The following is a 22450-nucleotide window of genomic DNA, read 5'->3' on the forward strand; positions in this document are numbered from 1 at the left end:
AGTTTCCATAGTGACCACTGCGTTTCATAAAGAGTACACAAATTGTATGAAAATCTTAAAGGTGTAAGATACCAAAAGTATTTATTAGCTGTATTCCATTCTAGAAAGCTTTCAATGTCTCTGTAACCATTTAAAGTGAACTGAAATTTCATTGTGCAAAATATGTAAAAAATTAGAAGCGACAGGACTGACTAATTCTCAGAAGCTTAAAAAATTGTGTGTGCCTCTATAACACTTCTTTCTTAGCGTGTCTCGATGGAGAATGACAGCCTGGTTGCAGAGAGAGAGAGAATGCTTTTAGAAGAACTGGAATCCTTAAAACAACATTCTGTACCCGGAAAAGAGAGGCTGTTATGTGAGCTACGAAACAACAGCACACAGACAGAGGTAAATATGGACTTTGACTTTCTTGGCAGCTGTGGCATGTAAATCCAGCAAGATTCCTTTACGCTGTCACTCTTTATGTAATATATTTCCCTAAAAAATGTTGGATATTGCTTGAACAGGGCAGGTTTAAGAATTAAGAGGTGGTACTGGTAGACATGTTTTTTTACTTCAGGTAAGCAGAAGCTAGTTAAACAGCTTGAAGGTTGGGGTTATTACTGTAGCTATTTGCTCAGGTGAACTCACATTTTCATATTGCTACAGCAACACTCAACAGAAAGTACGAGGACTGTTTAATCATCATTACAAAGTTCTTTCTCATAGGCCCCGCCTTGGATTTCCTGTTTTGTTTTTGTTTTAGTTAATTTTTCCACATAGGAAGAGTATTTCTTGATTTGTAATTTGGTGCAGTTCTATTAAGAAAACACAGGTATTTTAGCTTTTAAATTTTGTATTCTACTGCGTGTAAGAAGAATATGTTGATTCTGGCATGACAGGATTTCTGTCCTTTCTGTCTTCTCTCCCTCTGCAAAAACTTACTCAGAATGAAAATGAAAACAAAAACGATGTTAGAGAGCAGATCTTTGAGGATGAAGATGGAGGAAGAAAGCCTGATGAAACATCTTCAGCTCTTCTTTCTAAAGAAAGGTGCTTAGAACTGTTAAGAAAACATTATTTAAAAAAAAAAATTTGAGAATCATGTTAGTGTTGTTAAATTAATATTTATAAGCTTTATTCTGACAGATGATAATGGCATTTTTAATTCTAGGTAACCATATTTCTAAGTTTACATACTTTGGATGAAACAATGTCTTATTTTTTTAAAGCCTAACAATGTAATGGCATAGAGGATGAGACAAATCTTAGGCTATTTTTACTATATCTTTCATATTGCACACATAAAGAATCGTATACATTATTTATACACATTTATTTTGATACACATTGTAGGTACATATATGAAATAAGTTTATATGAATATAGTTGTTGTATTTGATAATACCTTTTGACTATTTAGTAACTTTTTTGATCTGTGCAGATCTTCTCACTTTGAGAAAAGAGTAAGTTCGTATTGAATACCAGGCAAATGTAGACCTCCGTTTTAAAATTATAACTAGATAAAATATCAAGATAACAGTACAAATATTGATAAATAGTTTGGCTTGTTACATATTTTGTAAAAAGAATGACTTTTAACACAAATGTGCTTTTACTATTTATGTATATGCTGTGGGTTTCAGTCTTCAAAAATAAATCTTAATTTTACTGTTTCAACTGCAAGTCTTTCCTGGTTGCAAGGGTATATAAGGGGTAAAAAACACTTTGAAAGCAGGGGAAGATCAAAGGACTGATAGGTTTCTGTCCTGCAGGGATATTTTTCAGAAGGCTAATGAGAAGCTCATGAAGATACTTTTAGAAGTTGTGAAGACGACCGTGGCCATGGAGGAGACAATTGGTCGCCACGTTCTCAGGTTGCTGGATCAGACTGGGAAAGTCCAACCTTCCAAACCAGCTGGATGGGACACAGAAACAGAAGAGTTAGTAAAACCCTCTATCCGTGTGGGGTATGAAAAAGGTACTGCTTGCATGGTTTTCTATTTCATAACAGGTAGCATTTGCGGGCTTTTATTATATATTGAAATAACTTTAGTTTTGAAATTTTTAGTTAAAAATAAACCTTTTTCTTTTAAAACTACTTGTCATTTGAATGCATATATCTGCTTAAGAGACAACATTTCAGGAGTTGTCTGAGTCACGTTGCAAGCCAGTTACAACTCAGATCTAGGGTCCTGTTGGAAAGCCTGCAAGAGAATGGGAAAATGATTAAGAAATACAAAAATAAATATGTTCCCATTGAAGGAGGCAAAGAGAAAGAGAATGAAACATAGCTTCATGGCATCTTCCAGCGACTTTACACCTTCCTCTGTATGTCTGGGGAATGGGAACTAGTGTCAAAGGCACTAGTGCACTTAACATACGTAGGGCTGTTGCTGGTCACTGAGGCCAGCTGCCGTGGGACAGCCAGTATATATATATATATATATATATGCCTGTGGGCTTCTTTAGCCTCCTAGAGAGAGTGATTGCCTTTTGCAAACAGTTCCAGGAACTTTCTCACTGCCAAGACTTGCCCATCAGCTGTTTGGAGGAGTGCTGCTTGGCACAAGCTTAAAGGAGTGTTTTAACATTGTAGTTCATTGCTTACCAGTGTCTAAGAACTCTCAAAGACTCTGATTAATTTCTTGTGATTGTACTGGGATAGTGTCTGTCCGTTTCTCTTTTGGGCAAAAAGAGGCACTCTGTCACATTGCCATTTAGGTACCATTTAGGTTGCGTACATTTTTCCTGCATCTTTTGGGTGGCAATGTACAACACATCAGTTCAGCCTGCAACACATCTGCATTTGGCTGGAATTATAACTACTGTGAATGAGGAAAAAAAATGGAAGTCAAATACTACATTTCAGTTTTAAGAAAGCATTTACTACAAAGTAGTAATACAAATGGTGAATGAAGATGAACTTTACCTCTTTCATTCAAAATACAGATTATTAAATATTATTGATTCCTTCTGGCTTCTAATATAGGTCACACTTAGCCTTGGGGCAAGTTAAGACATTATGTATGACTTCGTAGCACAGTGACATCTTAGTTGATTACTCAAAAGGTTATATGTGGTGAAATGTGTACAACTGCAGTCTAAGAGTTCTTGAATTTTGCAAGTTAACAGCACTCTCGTGCTAGTACTGCTATTTCATTAAAAAACCTCGTAACTTTTGCTTTCTGCACGTTTCATTGTATTTAATTGTGAGGCAAATTATGTTTTGAAAGCTTCTGGCCTTCGTTTTTGATACTTGCTCAGGAGACCCTAAAGACTGTAATTGAAGGAATCACTTCTTTCAAAGTTAAGTATTCTTGCATTTTACTTTGGGATGGGAAATGAACAGAGTTTGCTTATATTAAAGCAGATAAAAGTATCTTCAGCCACTGGCAACTATTTTCCACACAGTCTTCTAGCCATATAGTAAAAGGAGCAATGACCAGGCTCAAAGTTTGCCACCACCTCCTCTTGTGTTCTGAGGTAGTCTTAAATTCTATATAAACTGTATTTCTATATTAAAACCATCAATTTATAAATATTGTTTGTGTTCTCATTGTATATTCTGAGGTGTGTAAAAACCATTGGGATTTTCACAACATACATTGCCCAAAGAAATACCTATATGAAGGCAGTGCTCACAGGTTGTCAGTTCTGAGTTGTTCAGAGAACAGGCGCTGTTGCTTTTCTCCCTCATTCTCATTTGGTGAGAATATCACTCCCTTTTCTCAGATAACAAATACATAACTATATGTGCCAAGTGCTCATACGTGTTTGTTACCCTTCTCTACTCTCAGATGTGCTTGTTCTGCGCGGGCATGTACAATGCACAGTACATGCATTCACTATTTGCTCCTGCACAGCAATGTGTATACTTGTATTTATCACTAGTTCTTGGCATTAACAGTTCTTAACATGTATTGCTTGCATTACATATACGTAGAAAAACACAGCTTAAAAAGTACCTTTATTTGGTATTTTGGGTGGGTACAATATAGACTTACGCCTTGCTTTTATAATACAACTGTGTACATGCACACCAGGCCCTGTAGTTGGGATTTATTGTTAGTTTTTTGTGAGGTGTCCTGATGAGAAAGTGCTCTCCTAAATAGAGAATTCTATTCCATTCTGCTAATGCTGAAGGTTGACTGTTTTAACTCTTGTGTTTGCTATTAGTGTACTTTGAAGCAGCATGTAAGGTGTCACTATTCTGTAACAAAGCAGTGTGTCTGTTACTGGAATGACCCTCGGCACAGAGCGTCATTCAAGCTGCCCACATACCAGTCGTTTATTCCAGGATTCTTTTGTGCATGTGTCCTTACATTCAGAAATAATTATGACAAGGGGAGAAACCAAATAAAAGAGTGGGGATTTAAGAAGACCCGAGCTTGCAGTGGCTACAATGGGTGAATGTATAGTTTGTAGTGTATCTCTGAGGTTGTATTCACAGTTCTCTTTTTTCCCTTTCAAAATGATGCAACAGCATCCTTGCTGTGTCCGTAGTTCGCCACTGGGGTCAGACAGGCACAGCAGCAGTTGTACTTTTTCATCAGCTGAAGTGTTTGATCCTTCTTCAAATGGAACTAGATCACAAATTCTGTTAGTGTTTTCAGCAACAGGACTGTTGTTACTCATTTCCTATACTTCCTCTGAATGGCCTGAGAGGACATAAGCTTTTAAATTTTTTTCCCCATTGTTTTCTGGAAGTAAGAAATAGGTACACACTGCTTCTGTATTTTAACCTGTGCATGTTGTTGTATCTTCTAATATCTAGCCAAACAGATATTCCTTTTTAATTACTTACGAAATTCGTACTAATAAAAATCTAATAATAAAATAGAAAAAATAATGTGTTTAATGAAATTAATTCTTTCTGACCTTCTGAATGTAATCCATATTTATTGACCAGCAAAACTCAGCTTACTGTTTTTGCTGAGTTTCAGCATTTCAAAAAGCTGAATCATTAGGTCACGTACTTATAACCACAACCTGATTTATTAAAGCGTATAGAAGTTTATCTGGGACCTTGCCTACATTATTGGCTAACGCAGAATTTTATTTCTAGCAGGGTGTGTAAAGTTCAAATTTCAGTTGTAAAACATATCATTGGAAGTGAACAGCATTTATGCTCAGTAATCTGGTGAGTTAATTACATCTGGAGATTTGGGGCAGGAATCATCGTGAGGGAGCCCTCAGGCTTTGCTGTTCCCTCCCTCAGGTGTTGGACCTTGAGCAGAGGCCCCGCAGTGATGCATGATGCTCTGGGGGAGCCTGTGGGGTTATGGCATTCCTTGAACATTTAACCCTCTTACCTGCTTTCTGAGATCCTTGTTTCCAAACAGTGTACCAGGAACAAGATAGTAAATAGCTTTATATGCTGAACTGCCGGAAAACTGATTTTTTTCTGTTTTCAGCTTGTAACCACTAACCTGAATTCCTCAATGTAGTCCCAGGAGTAAACTGAGATACTAGCTCTACATGATGCAAAATTTGTTTTGCTTCATAAATGTCAGTTGGCACCTCATAACTTCTGAGTAAGCACTGTCTAATTAAGCACTTTTTAAAGATTTAGTGGACCATGACATCTGACGTGCTGAGCTGCAAGCTTCGTGGCAAAGGAAACAATATGAACCTTTGTTGTTTTTTTGTTGTGTGGTTTGGTGTGTTGGTTGGTTGGTTGGGTTTTTTTTTTTGTTACAAGGATAGACTTTACACAGGGAGAAGACATTTTCACTTGGGCCAGATATATTCTATTTATTATTTTTTGTCAGCTAAAAAAAAAAAATGGGGAATCGAGAATTTCATCTTAGTTCTGTTGAGATGGGAGATTGAACAGCATTGTAAGGATTAGTAAAATGTGCATTAGGCATTCAAGTGACGAGGTAGTTAATAAGACTTGACAACATTTCTATTTCTTGCTTCCACCATGGAAAATCTTCTGGAAAGATACCGTAGTAATATGCTGTGTACTAAGACCATTTTCAGGGAAAAAAAATATGGAGACTTCCACTTTGCAGTTAGGAAGGCATTTAACGTGAGCTACTGTTTTCAAGTGCAACTTTGTAGATATTTTAATATGGGTGTAAGCATTGATCATTTGCTATTGATTTTTCTATCTGAGTTGCCAACCCTGTAGTACGAAAAGAATTATTATAGGTTTTGTGCGCATTTGATACTTTTCCTGTTTTTTTGTCTTTGAGAGTAGTAAAGTTTCCATGTGCCAAGTTATACTTTAGATGACACTCTCTTTTTCTTCACTCATTCTTATAGTTATATTTCAGGTAAATTATGATGTTTTGTTCTGAGATTTTTCATGTAACAGAATTATAGTTTAACATTGCTTTATTTTGTATTTATCCAGAAGAAATGGAAACAAAGTACAAAAGAACTGACATAAGCAAAACAGGAGTTTAAAATCTTGTCATTGGTTCTCAAAGGCCAAATTGTACTGCTCTGGTCACTGGCAAGAAGTAGTAATAATATTAGCAATAGTATTAATGTAAGAGACACGTTCTGGACCTGGCTTTTAAAAGATTACATTCCGAGGAGGCATCAATGTTTTTAAGTTTTCTCTAAAAGTTTCCAGACAACCGGAAGTTCAGATGATTTTGCAACAAACTGCAAATGTTTATTTTTGTATTTGACATACATTCATTATTGCAGAGTTCAACTGTACCTCTCAAGCAAATAATTTACTAAAATGTGAGGGTTATAGGAAATGAATTATGGGTTAACCCTGAGAAGGAAAACAGAACATTACAGAGATAATCTGTACTCCATCAAGAATTAATTAGATTATGCAGTAACTAATATGTCACTGTTTTATCTTGTTTATAGCTGTGCTACTGTATTTTGGGCTTTTATTTTGTGAGATCTCTGAAGCTAAGCAGGGTCTTACCTGGTCAGTACTTAAGATGAGTGGCCTCCAAAGAGCATCAGGTGCTGCAGTAAGTGTGTCGGTGGCTCAGCAGGGAATATGTTTTCCTTCAACCCAGTCTTTAAGCAGTACTTTGGCACAGCATTTGGAAATAATAATGCTGCTGGATGTCCATCCTAAATGAAAGTCCTTTCTACTCTGAGGATATTAAAGCTTCTACATCACTATTGATATTTTGAGACACCCAGATCCAACCTAAATTTGGGTGATGAGAAATCAGAAAGTTATTGAATAAAAACCATGAAATTGTTCATTTTACAGCCTCTTCCTAATACTGCACAGGGGTGGAATATTAGGACATTATGGGAAAGCCTTTATATTATACAAACCTATGGCAAACATTGAGTGTGCTGGCAGAAAATGACAGCCAGCCACTGCCAGGGTGACTCCACTGCAGTAGTTTGTGACTGAGGTTCCAAAGTACGGTACTCGGAAGTGCTTTGAAATCCTGTGTAGATGAAAGGCGCCATGTGAATGTATAGTCTATTCATCTGGTTATTCATTCCATTCGTGCATATAGTGTGCTTCTGTTTTTTCCCTTTGGAGTGTGAAAAGAGTTTGTAACATTATATCCCACATATCTAAAGGAGATATGAAACAATAATGGTGTAAGTACAAGAAAAAAAATTACTAAATACATCTGCATTTAAAAAATCTTAGCAATTATAAGATAAAAGTAAACAAAACAAACCTTTCTAATTTAAAATTGCTGTGGATTAGTTTGTTGTATACAGGTCATATATGCAGCTGCATCCATAATGAAGTAAATGCGTAAATATAATTATCAGAATGTTTGCAGTTATAAAAGTATAGTAAGTAAACCAGGTGGTTAATCATGTTGCAACTTGTTAAAAATAAAAACAAACCTGAAAACTACAATCTGACTTTCTAGCTAGGTTCAAACAACATCAACAGGAGGACTCATATTTCCAATGTTATTTGGATGTCTGGTTAAGTGGCAAGAGCAAGTATAAGGAAGTTGTATCCAACAGGAATACTAACTACATTTTTAAAGGCAATTTGTAAAATTGACCTGTTATAATTTCATTTCAGTTTCTGTAACTAAACAAACTGTTCCAGTTCAGCAGTCTCAATTCATGGAGTAACCAGGAACTCAAATTCAAAGATAACCCAGTATGGCAACTTTATTGCTAAAGAGCCATTGACTATTCTTTCCTCATTTAGTCATACTGCTGTTTCCACAAAATAAGGGTGGGGGTTTTTTGAGAAAACCTTAAGCAAAAGTGACATCTAATTTTTTTTTCTTTAAAGAAACACACTAAAACATTTATTTTATTTTAAATGTATTTCAGAAATAGATTTCATTAAAAGAAACTGTCATTTTAAAAAATTTTCCATGATGGCATTTATTTCTGACACTTCAAATCTGGGAGACTAATGACATAACACATCTTCATTTCTAAAACACAATAGAAACAATAGAAATCTACTATCATGACCTACTACTGTATTATTTCATACTGAAAGTGTGATTGTAAAACATCTCAGGAGTTCCCTTTCACTTGTCTCACTTAAATACAGCCCTGAGTTCTAAATATGGCGAATGTACTCTTTTCTCGATGAATTGCTGCCAGTTTAATACCACCCGCAAACTTTGTGTCTCCTGCTTTTTGGCCAGAGGGGTCGATGCCCTTAAGCTGCCTCGGCCCTCGGTCAGGTGAATTGGGCAGGTGCCGGGTGGCCCGTCAGGAGGGACAGTGACACCCACCCTGCACCTCACTTGATTTGTTCAGCTGCCCATTTTAATTAATTTTCAGTTCACTAATAATAACGCTGAATTTGGATGTTTCGTATTCTAGTCTGTTCGTCCTGAGGAGGCGTCTCTGAATTACGTGCATGTCTTTCCCTTTACTCGCTTGAGTCCGTGCTTTTGAATCACTAACGGAACGATTTAGTGCTAATGCACGCTAACGTAGCTGGGCATTGGGGAAACAGTGATTGACAGGCTGGGGTTTTTTACCTGGTTGTATTTTAAAGACAATCATGCAAGTCATTATTGAGTGTTAATCAAAATAGGAAGGGTTACTGATACTAACTAAGGTTTGAAGCTGAGCCTCAGAGCCCAAAAGCATACTGAAAGGACGTCTAAAATATTCTGTTAGTATCTCCTTTTCTCTCTCCCTTCTGCTTGTTTTTAGTTAACACATTGTGTACCTTGTTTGCCTAAGTTTTAGTATACTGTATTTCCCTTTCTGTCTTTGTGACCAATACAAATATTTTAATCATCTTATGACTTGTCTTTCCAATCATAACTCAGATGTACAGGTCTTCATGTTTTGAAGTGCTAAGAGTGTGTGTGAAAAGGTAACTGTTGTTCTTCCAGAGTCCTGTTCCTCATATCGTGGTGGTAGTATGGGAGATGATGATATTAACATGTGGTCAGGAGCAACAGATGAAGGACTACTGAGCCAACACCTCGCAGAAAGTGGAGTGGAAATAGATCCTGAAAATGAAGAACTCATTCTGAACATTAGTTCTCGACTACAAGCAGCTGTTGAAAAGCTTCTTGAAGCTATCAATGAAACTTCAAATCAGGTAGGTTGATCTAATAGTGAAGCATTTTGAATTTTGTGTTTTGATTATTTTTTTTCTTTAGTTTTCTCATGAGTGTGTTTTTATAAGCATAAAACCTGTAAGCTCATTTCGAAAGCTGAAGCAATATTTCAGGTGCCTCCCCCCCAAAAAAATCTGCTCCAGCATGGCTTAACTGATGAATTTAGATCCATGTTAGAAATCTACTTTGGACTGCAGAGGAAGACTGAATTGGGGTGTGTTTCTCAAACTAGGGCACTCTTTCATTGCTCGTACGGGTCATGTGCATTCTGCTGCTCTCCAGGGAGGAGACAGGAGGTGTCAGGGCAGATTGAGCCGGCCCTTGTGAAGAGCGAGGATTAAGGGCAACTGTGCTCCTGATGAACATTTTAGTCAATTGACTGGCCAAAAAGGTGGAGCTCTCCTCCGGCTAGGGTTTAAACACGGCAGGATGAGCACGCAGCCACCTTACTATGAGATTGATGAATAGTCTCAAAAAAAAAAAAAGGGGTGTATGGGGCTCTTTTCTACTTGCTCTTGGGTACTTTGCGTGGTGGGATGTTGGTTGCTCTCTGGCGTGCTTCCTTGTTTATGAAATGGGAGCTGTGTACTTGTCTCAGTTCAAATCACTCTGCTTCTAACATGTGCTTTACTTTTAGATGATGCACATCACAATTTGAAGGTATATAAGTAAATACTCTGTGTCTCACTGTAATTTTTTAAGCCGGTCTCCCTTGAATAACTCGGTCTTTAGAATCAGCTCTTTAATCTGAGACTAAAACTCCAGGGATGCAGCCTGTTTCATGCTACAGACCCATCTATTAGTGAACCTAGTAATGATATTACTTAATTCATTGCTTTCTTGTCTCTGGGTGTAAGATGCGTAAATCGTAACTACTGGAAATGAAGGAGAAAAAAGCTGTGATGATGAAAGTAATATGAAAGTTCAGTTGTCTAATAGTTTAAAAGCTTTAAGTATTTGTTGATTTGGAAATACTTCAAAAATGAAGTTGATATTCCTTTCTTCTTAAAAAAAAAAAAGACTAATTTGTACTTAGTAAAGTTGAAAGTAATTTAAATACAATTTCAGCAAACCCCCCTCTGGTTTACTAAAGCAAGTAGTCTGGTGGATCTTGTGAATTACTTTCTGTGTTGCATTTATTTGCAACAGCTTTCTTCTGTTTGAGCATGAGTTAAATTAAAAATAGTTATTTGGATTTTTGAGGCCTTTTTTTCAGCTTTAGACCTAGCATTGCATAATAACAAAAAAGGATACACGTATACTCCAATATATGGAGTTCTTATATAGTAGGGCATTTGTAGGAAATCTTGCATTTAAAGGGCAGATGATACAGAGAAGGAAAAACTATTTCAAAGTTTTACAGTAATTAAGAATTCATGCTGCAATTATAAAAGTATTGTCAATTATTTATTCCACTTGGTGCTGCTTTTTTCTGAACATTTTGCTGCTGATCTTTAAATGCAGTAGTTTTATACATAGCCCAAAATTATTTTATTTTTGTGACTGGTGTTTCTACAGTTTTTTCATTATACCAATGAAAGTAAACAGTATATTGTAGGCAATTGATCAGGAAACTTTACTTTCACTTCTTAGCTTTGTAGCTGAGACTTTGCCAATACCAGTGACTGTTATGGTTTGGCTCAAACACATACCCACACATTTTTTTCACAAATGTGAATTACAGAAATATGGATTTATCCCTGATGATAATATCTGGGTTTTTTTGAAGTTACTAACATGTTAATCTTTTCACATGTTCCTCCCCCTCGCCCCCCCCGCCGGCTGTATTAAGTATAAATATTGACATCTTTTCTGGCTGTTCTGTAGAGGTCCTTTGCAAGCATTCAAGCTTGTCTGCTTTGTAATGTCTGTTGTTTGCTTACTGGATTATATACAGTGACTGTATGTACCAAGGGTTTGTAGATGACCTGACAATTATTTTTAAATAGTCAGAAACTGAATACTTTATAAAATACTACAGAGTAGGAAAATAATCTAAAACTAATTGCAGGCAGAAAAGATTTTTAACCTTTCCTCTTAATCACTTGTGTTGTGCATACAAACACGTACCCATCTCATGAAATAGACTTAAAAGAGTGAGAAAAACCTGGCAAAATCTTCAAAGTAACTATCCGAGACCTGTCTGAACACAAACTTTCAGATGTGAAGTTCAGTTTGAATCTTTCCAGGCGAGGCGTGTAGGGGGTGTATTAATTCAAATTCCACCTGCTGATGTTATGTATAGGTAAATAAATCAGGCCACTCCCCTGAACTCTTTCGATTGGGAGATATGAACAGGAAGGCTTTAAACTAGCAGAGTTTGAGAAAGTTCTTCCTGCTGAGTTAACTCCAACAATAAGAATGAAGGCAAATAATGACATGTCTGTATTTCTCTTTCATTTGCTGTAGTGGAGATGGAAAATCATTTTTAGTTTGTGTTCTGCTAGCTTGCTTGTCTGCTGCAGCGTACCTGTGCAGGTAGAAAAAAAATTATGCTTCCTTGCCTTGGAAATTACCTCTGAGCTGCTATTGGAAGATTTCTGTTGCTTTTTCGTGTGAAAGTTCTTTGCAAAGGACTTTTAGGAGTGAGCATACAAAGTTTTCTTGCACCTGTCTCTATTTTGGATTACTCCGCTCCTGAATTACTCTGCTTGAGAACGTGATCTGCGGCTTCCTGCTGATTCTGAGTGGGTTTGTCACTGACAGTGCTGATCTGTGTCTTCAGACTGTTAAATGTACGTGCTCTGTTGCAAATGCCTCTTTAGGGATTTCTAAAACCAGCCTAGCTAGTGCACAATACCGATGTGACAGTCGAGAAGACAGCAGCAGCGGTACTTTCTGGAATGGATTCTTACCACACCTACTGGGCATCTAATCTCTTTAATGGTCTGTGGACTGAAGGTCAAGAAGAAGATACATACGAGGTTGAATCTCGTGTGCCTTTACCGTGTCCTTTTCCTTTCCCTGAACACTTGGATGAGAATAATTCTGTAGTTGTAAACACTTCCATTTTTCACTTCAGCCAAAAGAAAAAGGGGCACATTTTAAAAGTTGTCTCTAAAATCTCCTTGCCTACACCTCCCTATTCAGTAAGTATAAACATTTTAAAAGAAATTGTATTTTAAACCAGCTTAAATAGAAGAGAATGCTGTGAGAAGTGATATAAACTTGTCTGTATCATTAAAGTTGTTATGCATTGCTGACAAGCTTTTTTCCTAGGCAATTATTAATGGACACTGGAAGAGCTTTGATTATAAAATTGTCTCTGTTCATTTCTAACAAAAGAAATTTGGCAGGCAGAAATATATTGAATTACAGATATTTGAGTTCTCTTTTTAAAGCACTACATGGCATTTTTCTCACTGTAAATGATGTTTGTTGGGGAGGGCTGCAGTCAGTTAAATTTGTTTCTTTATAGCTTTTGTGCACCGACTGGTAATGTTAAGTAGCAGAAGCTTCCCAATGGCTTCCAGTGATCCCATGGAGAAGTTTCTGTTCTTGAAAAATCCTGTTCATGTTTCTGCTTCTTTTTAGTTTTGCCTTCCAATATTTTTAATAATACCTTGAGTTGTTATTACTGAAAAGAACTGGAGAATAATTTATATTCTGAGTTTTAGTTGGAGTATTTGATGCGCTTGAGCAAGCCATTTTTGTGGTTGTCTATGTACAGTAAACCTAGCATGTGTTTCCCTTTCATCTGGGATGGGTCTTTCATTAACCACTTCAAAATGCAATAATGAAGTAAGAATGCTCTGTGATTTTTTAAAATATCTCAAACCAGTTCAGCATTTATATCTTTCTCTAACTCCTGTCAGAATAAATAGTTCACAGGAATCATGTCCATCTAGAAAGAGATGCTGTAGAAAAGAAATCAAGTCTTTAAATAATTCAGTGTATTATAAAAGAGAATGTATCAATTATTCAGACATTCTTTTCAAAGTGTAATTTTATTTATAAGTGGGCAATTTTGTGTTCAATGTTCTATGAAATGTTCCTAACCCATTTTTCTGAGATTTTAAAGCAAGCCAATCATACTCATGAACTTAGCTGGATATAGTGAGAAAGCTTTTATTTGAAGAAATTGAGAGAGAGAATATGTTTATAGTAACATCTGTGGCTTTGCTACAGTTTCTATCTTACAAATATATGCCAATATCCACAATATTAAAGAGGAAAAGAAAGGCAAAGTGGAGGGGAGCAGGAAATATGTTATTTCATTTTCTGAAGTTGTTCTTATTCAAAACAAGTTGTCTTATTTTGAAGACAAGCCACACTAAGAACTGATGTGTGGTTCAGCTCTGACGATTTATATTTGTGTCCCTCAAAGAGGTTGTAAATGTTAACAGCTGAGAAACAGAGATCTTCTTGGCAATTGCCTCCAGTTTGCTGTTACCTTAGATGAACATTTTGTGTAATCAAAACTTATTAATGTTCTTTCTTTACTATTTTACTTTTGTAATTCTAATTTTAATTCTTTTTGAAATTATCTACTTTGGTTATGTCTAAACTAGGCAGTAAGTACACAATTTTATGCATTTCAGTGTTGCCTTTGCAGTAGTTTAGGCTAGTGACACAGTGAGATTATGCTACATCTGCAGTAGTACGCGTTCAATATTTACCCATCAGACAAGCAGAGAAGAATTAAAAAATCCTTAATAATTCTGTTAGGTGGACAGAGCTGGAAGAAGCATTGCCTTACTGCCTTGTTGGTTGAAAAGTGCGGTATATTCAAAAGTCACTTTTTTCTTCAGAAGAAAAAGAGATGAAAGACCACTTGTGTCCATTTATATCAAAACTTTTGCCAGTTCTATGCAATGGTTTTTAGCAATTCTAAGTATGTGGTGGGTGATGGCTTACTCCTATTTAGTACAAGACTCTAATGTAAATAAAGGTGAATCTAATGTAAACTCATTAACCAGGAATTTCCCGGAACAAAGACACGGATTTAGCCAGGTGGCTCATTGAGTTCACTGTAATGACAAGGCCTGTTTGCTTAGACTTGTGTACTGAGTCGGTCTTCCTATTGTGATCTGTGAGTGTGTGTTCAGTAAAGAACTTACCGAACGTCCAGTGAAGTTACGTGAGACTTCCCGTCACACTGGAAAGCAACTGTTAATTAAACAAGAATAATAGAATAGTTATTTATTGGAAAACCTTTGGTTTACCTAACTTCTGTAATTTTTTCCTGTGGTAGCTTGAACATGCTAAAATTACTCAGACAGAGCTCATTCGAGAGTCCTTCAAAAAACAACAAGAGGCCACAGAATTTATCAAATATCAGGAAGAACTACAAGAACGTCTTAATGAAGAAGCCAAAGCCAGAGAGCAGTTGGCTTTGGAGCTTAGTAAAGCTGAAGGTGAGTAGCTTCGATGGCTTGTTGAACCTATTAATTGGGTAAGAAAATGCGAATTAGATCCATTCTTTTGCAAATTTTAGAACATTATCAGCCTTCTGTGTAGTTATGGACAAGATGACCTCCAGAGGTCCCTTCCAACATCAAGCACTCTGTGATTCTGTTTCCTAACTTTGTCTTACATATTATTATCTGACTTATTAAGAATAATAGGTTGGATATGTGTTATTATCCTCAAAATTAGTTTATTTCATCATAACGTATCTGTCTGTGCAGACAAGCTTAAATATTAACAACTTAGAATCACAGAATCATAAGCAGTTGAGGCTAGAAGGCACCTCTGGAGATCATCTATTCCAACTCCCTGCTCGAAGCGGGGTCAGGTAGAGCAGCTTGTCCAGGACTTTGTCCAGCCAAGTTTGCAATGTCCATCAAAGAGGGGAAAGAAAAAAAGAAACATTTTGTTTTTTCTTATGTTGAAATGCAGTTTCCCATATTTCAGGTTGTCCCTGCTTCCTCTGGACCTTGACTTAGTTCCACACAAACATGGATAAAAACCTTCACTCTGAATTTGATGATATGGTGGTGATATGTTTCAGTTTGCGCTGTTTGAAGTGATCTTTTTGAGTGTATTTGCAACTGCATTAAGGAAGCAATTAAAAATGGTCAGGCATTGCAACAGGGGAAATCTAATAATCGTTTTTGACATAAGGAAAATATATTCAAATCTGACTGATGCTTAATTTGTTCTTTAGAAGTAGCTTTATTGTTTTAATAGCTGAATGTTAGGGGTTTTTTTCGCCCAGCATTTCTATCGTTATCTGTTTGTAATTAGCATCTGGGTAGAATCTCTGTAGTAGTAAGCAGAAAGATACTTTGGTTAGTTCTGAAGCTTAGGAGACTTCTCTGTTTCAAAGTGGGAGCACGGACTTAGTTTCATAGCCAAGTGTTATTCCTGGAGGATGCTACCCTGCCAGCCTTCTTCCTCTTTTACATGAGTTCGCACGCTATTAATAGCTATGACACACATAACCTGAAAAAAGGGCAGGTTTCGAAGCCGTGTGTCTGAAATGTGGTGGAGGGGACAGTTGGTGGCCTGTCAGTTCACACAGCGTGAACCTCACGTGTCATCAGTACCAGCGCTAGCGGCAGCATTTCGACGGCTTTGCAAAAACAGAAAGGAAGATAATAGACTTCAGAGGGAATAGATTCAAATCTGAAAGAGGCATTATTACTACTTCTTTTTTTTTTTAATATTAAGGGTGAAAAAAATCTCATATGGAACACAATGTGCAAAAAAGATGAAATCTTCCACCAAATTATAGATGACCTGAGGGTTAATATTCTCGCACAGGTTGAGTTACAAAACTGTTTAGTATTGATGAATTTCAGGACATAGGAAGCTTTTATATCTGTTGCTGCTTTCCTTGGAGGATAATCTTTTTAGTCGATAGAATTTTTATTCACAAATTTTCAATAATAAAGTAAAATAGAATAATATGTTAGGACAAAAGAGAGAGATTAAAGTTTTATTTAAAGGTAGAAATCTGTCATAATGTCAGAGCTGTCTGCATAGGTTTAATCCTACAAGTAGCATTTAAAAATAATACTACAGACTAATTTTATTTATTAAAAAAACAGTTTTAATTATGAACTTAGCTCGGTTGCATTGCCTTCTGGGTATTTTTTGGCTTGGTCAGATTCTCCACTAAGAACTATGACCTTACCTTTTCATTTACAGTAAATACATTTCCATTTTTGCAGGACTCTATTACAAAGAGTGCATGCATAATTGTGCTTGAAGATGACATCGCACAGAGCAAGATTTGCTTATTATCCTTTTTTTAAAAAAAATTTTTGTCCTATTACCACCAGACAAGCAAAAAATCTAAAATTACCTAGGTTCTTCTCTTGAGCAATACACTTCTGCTATAAAGTTTGCATGTGCAAACAAACTAATAGCAGCGAAGAAACTGCAAACTCTTGTTAGATGCCAGTTTGTAGATAATGGGATTGCCCATATCTAAATGAAGGCAACATTTACCTGTAAAATTTTATTAATGATTAAAATATTCCATCAGAGCCTGGTTTGGAGATACAACAGATGAGAGAAGAATGGATTTTTTGCTAGCAAAGAAAGTATTAAGCAAAGTATTAAGTAAAAATCTAGTGAGAGCTAAGAGATTATGTTTTGTGCTCTCTGGATTTTATCTGACAATGTTTTATTTGAGGGGGGAAAAAAGCCAACTTGGAAGCATATAAAGTGGAAACAGTCTTCAAAAATTTTTAACTGGAATTTAATTTTGATCAGAGCAACAGCAATGTCAGTTTATAAGACTTGACAGACTGAATGTGTTGATTTGGTTCATGAACAGTTCTGGAATATAAGAGACAGAATTTGATGTTTAGCCCTTGATAGAGATATTGCACCTATTGCACAGTTGAGCTTTTAAGTTAAGTGCCAATTTGTGTCACAGATAGAGATGTAATTCCGTTCAGTCTTCTGCAGGAATTCAGCTAATTTGTCCCTCATAGCTTTGGTGCTTTATAACTCCTGAATTAATTGGTTTTTTTCATCTTTTTTTTCCTGTGAACTTCTGAAATTAGTGCGCTCCTAATAACTAGCACCTTTTTTTTTTGATGTTGATAACACAAAACAAAAACGCCGTAGAGCTGTTCTTGTTGAATTTCTTCTGCTCATTGAACTGAGTTGTGAGCATACTCTGACAAAGCCAAACTACATTCTCTTATCAAATTCCTTAGATAGGTACGTAGAACAATGTCTTAGTTCATTATACATCTGATGGTACTCTGTCTTCTGTTGAGATAAAACGTGTCATTTTTGATCATTTCTTTCTTATCACAAAAACTGCTGTGTCTGAGACATTTTCAAACCTCTAGTCTTTTAGTGCTGTCAGATACGACTTATCTAACGTGATAAAAAAGCTAATGCCAAATTGCTCACTGAACTCTGACAACTTTCATTACATCTCTTGAAAAAATAAAAAAAAGAAAAAGAAAAAGGGAGGAGTAAATACTGCAACACGTGATCTTAGCAGATGACTTCTTCATTGCTGATAACTTTTTGGTGGGGGTGTGCACTCCATTTAACCTGGGAACGCCCTCTCCACTTCCAGTCTGTTAAGTACTCATTGTCAACAGCATCTGATATGGTGGGAGTAACTACCAGAATTTGTATTGTCTCGAATTTTTGAAATGCTGTTAATGATGTTTCTAGCTCAGGATTTTTTTTTTGTTTCAACAGCCAGTCCCTCTATACAGCTGTGTTCTCTGTGAACTCAAGTCTGGAAAAAAAGATTGGTCAGCAATGTGTGATTTTGATGTGCTTGAGGACTAGACCTGTGTTTCTCAGACTGTGTATGAAAAACCCACTGCTACTTAATTTCCTTCTTGAGACCTTTCCGCTGATACGGAACTATGTGTTCACAGAGGTTCTACTTTGCATTGATAACAAATCGAAGCATCTTTAGTTTTCATATAATCTCAGCCAGGGTAAAATCCATTTTAATACTGGCTTAAGGCTATAGATTTATACTGATAAAGTACTTTCATATTGAAAATATTCTGATATTGAGAAAATGCTACTTAGATTCTGTGGGCTTAGTAAGAAGAAACCTGTGAGATAGGTGTGTGTGTCCAGCTGAGAAAATTTAGACATCATATGACTGACGTCCTGGCTGTCTTTTGGAACCATTGGTATGAGACATGACAGAACTCACCTTGCCATGGAAGTCTGGGATACCTATTTAGTACCTTCTGTAAAAACGTCTTGTGTTGTGTAGTTAAGATGTTTCTGGAAGGACTGATGTGAATCTTCTGAAGCCAATACCATTACAGGATCTCAGTATAGTTTGTATAGCCCTCAAGGAAATTCACTGTTTTTTTCCTAAGTCTTTACCTTTGTGCTCACTTCTGCATCGTTCCAAAATGATGCTATTACTTACAGCTGTCATATCATTCATAAAGCTAAAATAGGACTCCCCCTTGGATTTCTATATGAACTACTTCACTATGAAACAATTTTTAAAAGCATACAAGACATTTTCTTAAGCTAGCATCCCAAATTCTCTGTTAAAAAGATAATTAATTGTTCTGTGCTACTTTAAAAATTGCACATGAATAGTAAAAAAAATAAATTGTTTCTTAGTTGTCAGCTGTTAAGGGCTTCTGGGAGTGATTCAGGTGCTAAACATGGGTACGGATACCTATGGTCTGTTTTGGTGCCTCATGATGTTGGAGGCATCTGTATTATTCCTGACCTACACGACACCCAAGTTCTTACAGAAACTGTGGTTTGAGGTCAGACAAATGTCTTGAGGCAGCTAAAATGGCACCTGGAACCTGAATTTATTTGAAATTTTTTATTTCTCCTGTGTTTATTACTTATGTCTCCTGTGCACCACACAGGTCTTGTGCTGAGAAAAAATTAAGACCTGTATTTGGTCTTATGCTATGCTTCCTGTAATTTGTTCATCATGGAAGAACAGCAAGGACCAAAGTTGTCAGGTGTTAAGGATCTAACGTGCATGTGCATTCATGTGAGAACACTATCGTGACTTCACCATGCAAAAAATCGAAATTATTCTTTGTTGTCTATTAAATCTGCCTCCAAATTGATGTTCTACAGGTCTCATTGATGGTTATGCAGATGAAAAAGCATTTCTGGAAAAACAGCTCCAGGAAAAAATAGATGTAATTGACCATCTTGAGCAAGAACTACTGTGCACAGGTAACAAATTGCAGGAGTTAGAGGCTGAGCAGCAGCAGATCCAGGAAGAAAAGGAATTACTCTCCAGACAGAAGGATGCCATGAGAGCAGATGCGGGGCCAATAGAGCAGCGTATGTATTCTTCACAGTCTTTCTATGAGGTTTTCTTATACTTTCAAATAAAATAATAAGTAATCTTGGTTAAGGCTTTTTTCCCCCCTTTTTGTAATCAGTAAGAATGTGATATTTTCAAAATATATTTTCATACCCCATGTCTAATGTTAGCGTGATAATTTTTCTTGATATTGAAACAGAAAATGACTGAATTTTCAGAAGTGTCAAGCAATCACAATTGTTCTTTAAGCCAGCAAAAGCTTGATACTTCTGAAAATCTGCTTTTATTTTTATTATCACTGAAGAAGGAAAATCTTGAAGTATTAATAATAATAATAGTAGTAGTAATAGCACCTATGGATAAAAATACTGGTCTAAATACTTTCCAAACAGAGTTTTAGAGGGACTAGGGAGCATACCTACCAGAACATGATTAAACTACACATGATGACCATGCTTGTATTAAACACAGAAGATATACTTTTCTAAGAAATTCCTCTTTTGGGGCAGAATGGCACAAAAGTTGCGTGGTAACGAAATACCATTATCTACCAGTAATGAAAATGTTCAGCACTGATAGTGAAAATTCCAGATAAATACCATGTCAATGTAATCTGACTAACTGCTTACTCAAAAAAAAAAGCATTTACCCTCATAAAGTAAACATGTAATTTTTCCTTATTTTTTTCCTTAAACTAATAAATTAATATTTTTTGTTTGTGAGGGGAAGGAAATCAGAAGAGTGGTTTTTAAGAAGTACTGATCTTTCAAGGATTGCAGTGCTTACATTGTAGATAGCAGGATGAAACTACCATTTTATTCAATTTCTAAAAATTTATAGCAATTTATAATGTTGCTGCTTTTATAAATCGCACCTCTTGGGGTGTGTTTGCAATTTCCTGCATCCACTTTGTGTAACAATGAAGTTTAAGAACAACCTGTTGCTTCCTGCTTCATAGTAAAGAAGATACTTGTCTGTGACTCCAGTTTAGTTATTTGTTATATGGTTTAGGTTTCTAAATATTTTCATGTTCATGAATAACAACTGTAAGGATAAACAGCTCCACTAGTATGTGTAGGTACTTATATCATGCATACCAGAATAACTTACCACATTGCCTAAGTTATCTCAACAACTTTGTCATTAGATGCCACATCTATCTTTGGCTTCATTTTCTCTTACATTGTTGCACCACAAGAAAACTATAGCTGGCATGTGAATTACTTTGCTTCTTTTTTTTGTTTTCTCTCTCTCTGTTCTCCTAGGCCTAGTAGATGCTGCAGTCGATGCAGCTTCCCAAGCAGGTGTGTCTGTATGTTGCATGGCCAAGCTGTAACTGGGTGCAAGACTCATACGTACTGACGTTGTTAATCAGGATTATTGGGCTTTTGGCTTACTGACATTACTTGTACTTCTTACTGGCCTGCAGCTTTGATGTTGTATTTCATACTCAGTTTTTACATTTCGCTAACAACATTTCTTACAATTTCTAAGCATAATGAGCAAATTCATGAATAACCATCATCTTATTCACCTATGAATTACAGATACTTAGATGGCATTGGAGGGATGTTTTGGTAGCCTTTTTTTTTCTTTTTATTTCCAAATACAGTTTAGTCATTCATTATGATAACTAAATACTGTATTATATTGATATATAATGGTTACCTAGAAATGAGAATTGGTTAAATATGATGTAAGATGATGGTGCTTAAAGGGTCTTTCTTCTCTAGTGAAATTGTATTGTTTCTGTCTAAATATCAATCATGTTTTAAAGATTCTCCAAATGTAATTGCACTTCACAGTTTGGATTTTACCTCAAGGGATTTGTACAGTTAGTTAATATGTACTTCAATGGGCTGTGGCTTAAGAGTCTTAGTAGAGTGGTTTGGGGCTTTACTATATATGCTTGCCAGCTTGTACACGAGTACTCAAAAGTGGGCATCCATGCAGTCACTGATTTCGCAAAGCTCCAGTTACAGGTCAGTAATTTCCCTCTCTGTCTGCCCAGCAATGTCGCTAAGTCTTTCAATATTTCCTTCAAATTACTTATATGTATCACGTTAAAAGATGACGACTGGGAGTGGATTGATTTTACTGACGCTGCGGATGAGAAGAGGGTTGGGTTTTCTGTACTTCACTGTTAATCCCTGCGCTGACTCTAGCTGTAGTTTGAACCTGTACATTTTCTTTTCTTTCCAATTGTACAGAGACTTTTTAATTTATATGAAACTTAAACATGGAAGTGATGTGATACAACTTCACTAACTGTCCTCTGAAGACTAACTAAAGGACAGTAATTTTAATGCGTATTATTTTTCAGAAGAAAATACATTTTCTAAAAAAGAGAATTAGTAAAAACCCAAACCAGTTCACATCCTTCTGCAGAGTACAGCATGGATACCTTGGGGAGTGGTTTTGCTTTGTAACATTACTAACTATTCATATCTGAAAGTAGTGTGTGATGATTTTATTATAACTAGAATTGCTGGAAGAAACAGAAAAGCTAATGAAAGAAAAAATTGAAGTACAGCGTCAAGCTGAAAAAGAATACGATGACCTTCACAAGCAAGTGAAAGTCTTGGAAATAGACTTGGAAGAACAGGTCAATCGTTTCATAGAGCTAGAGCAAGAAAAAAATGCAGAACTAATGGATTTAAGGCAGCAAAACCAGGCTTTGGAGAAGCAACTGGAGAAAACAAGGAAATTTCTGGATGTAAGTATGGTAAAAGGCTAGTTTGATGAAGTGGTGAGGGGG

At 36.2% G+C, this 22450-nt stretch overlaps 1 protein-coding gene across 5 annotated transcripts in view; it reads left to right on the forward strand.

Moving 5' to 3' along the window:
- The window catches only part of AKAP9 (A-kinase anchoring protein 9), a 111041-nt gene that overhangs the window by 59298 nt on the left and 29293 nt on the right, over window positions 1–22450 (forward strand). For 3 of the 5 annotated variants that reach the window (XM_065627311.1, XM_065627312.1, XM_065627315.1), the window contains exons 19-26: window positions 247–387; window positions 929–1032; window positions 1755–1960; window positions 9264–9475; window positions 14689–14851; window positions 19497–19709; window positions 20958–20996; window positions 22176–22408. In XM_065627311.1, coding sequence (XP_065483383.1) covers window positions 247–387; window positions 929–1032; window positions 1755–1960; window positions 9264–9475; window positions 14689–14851; window positions 19497–19709; window positions 20958–20996; window positions 22176–22408 — 1311 coding nt within the window. The remainder of the gene's footprint in view (window positions 1–246; window positions 388–928; window positions 1033–1754; window positions 1961–9263; window positions 9476–14688; window positions 14852–19496; window positions 19710–20957; window positions 20997–22175; window positions 22409–22450) is intronic. The other 2 variants (XM_065627313.1, XM_065627314.1) reach the window with 1 other exon arrangement.

This window comes from Caloenas nicobarica, chromosome 2 (assembly GCF_036013445.1).
Source record: "Caloenas nicobarica isolate bCalNic1 chromosome 2, bCalNic1.hap1, whole genome shotgun sequence".
Lineage (NCBI taxonomy): Eukaryota > Metazoa > Chordata > Aves > Columbiformes > Columbidae > Caloenas > Caloenas nicobarica.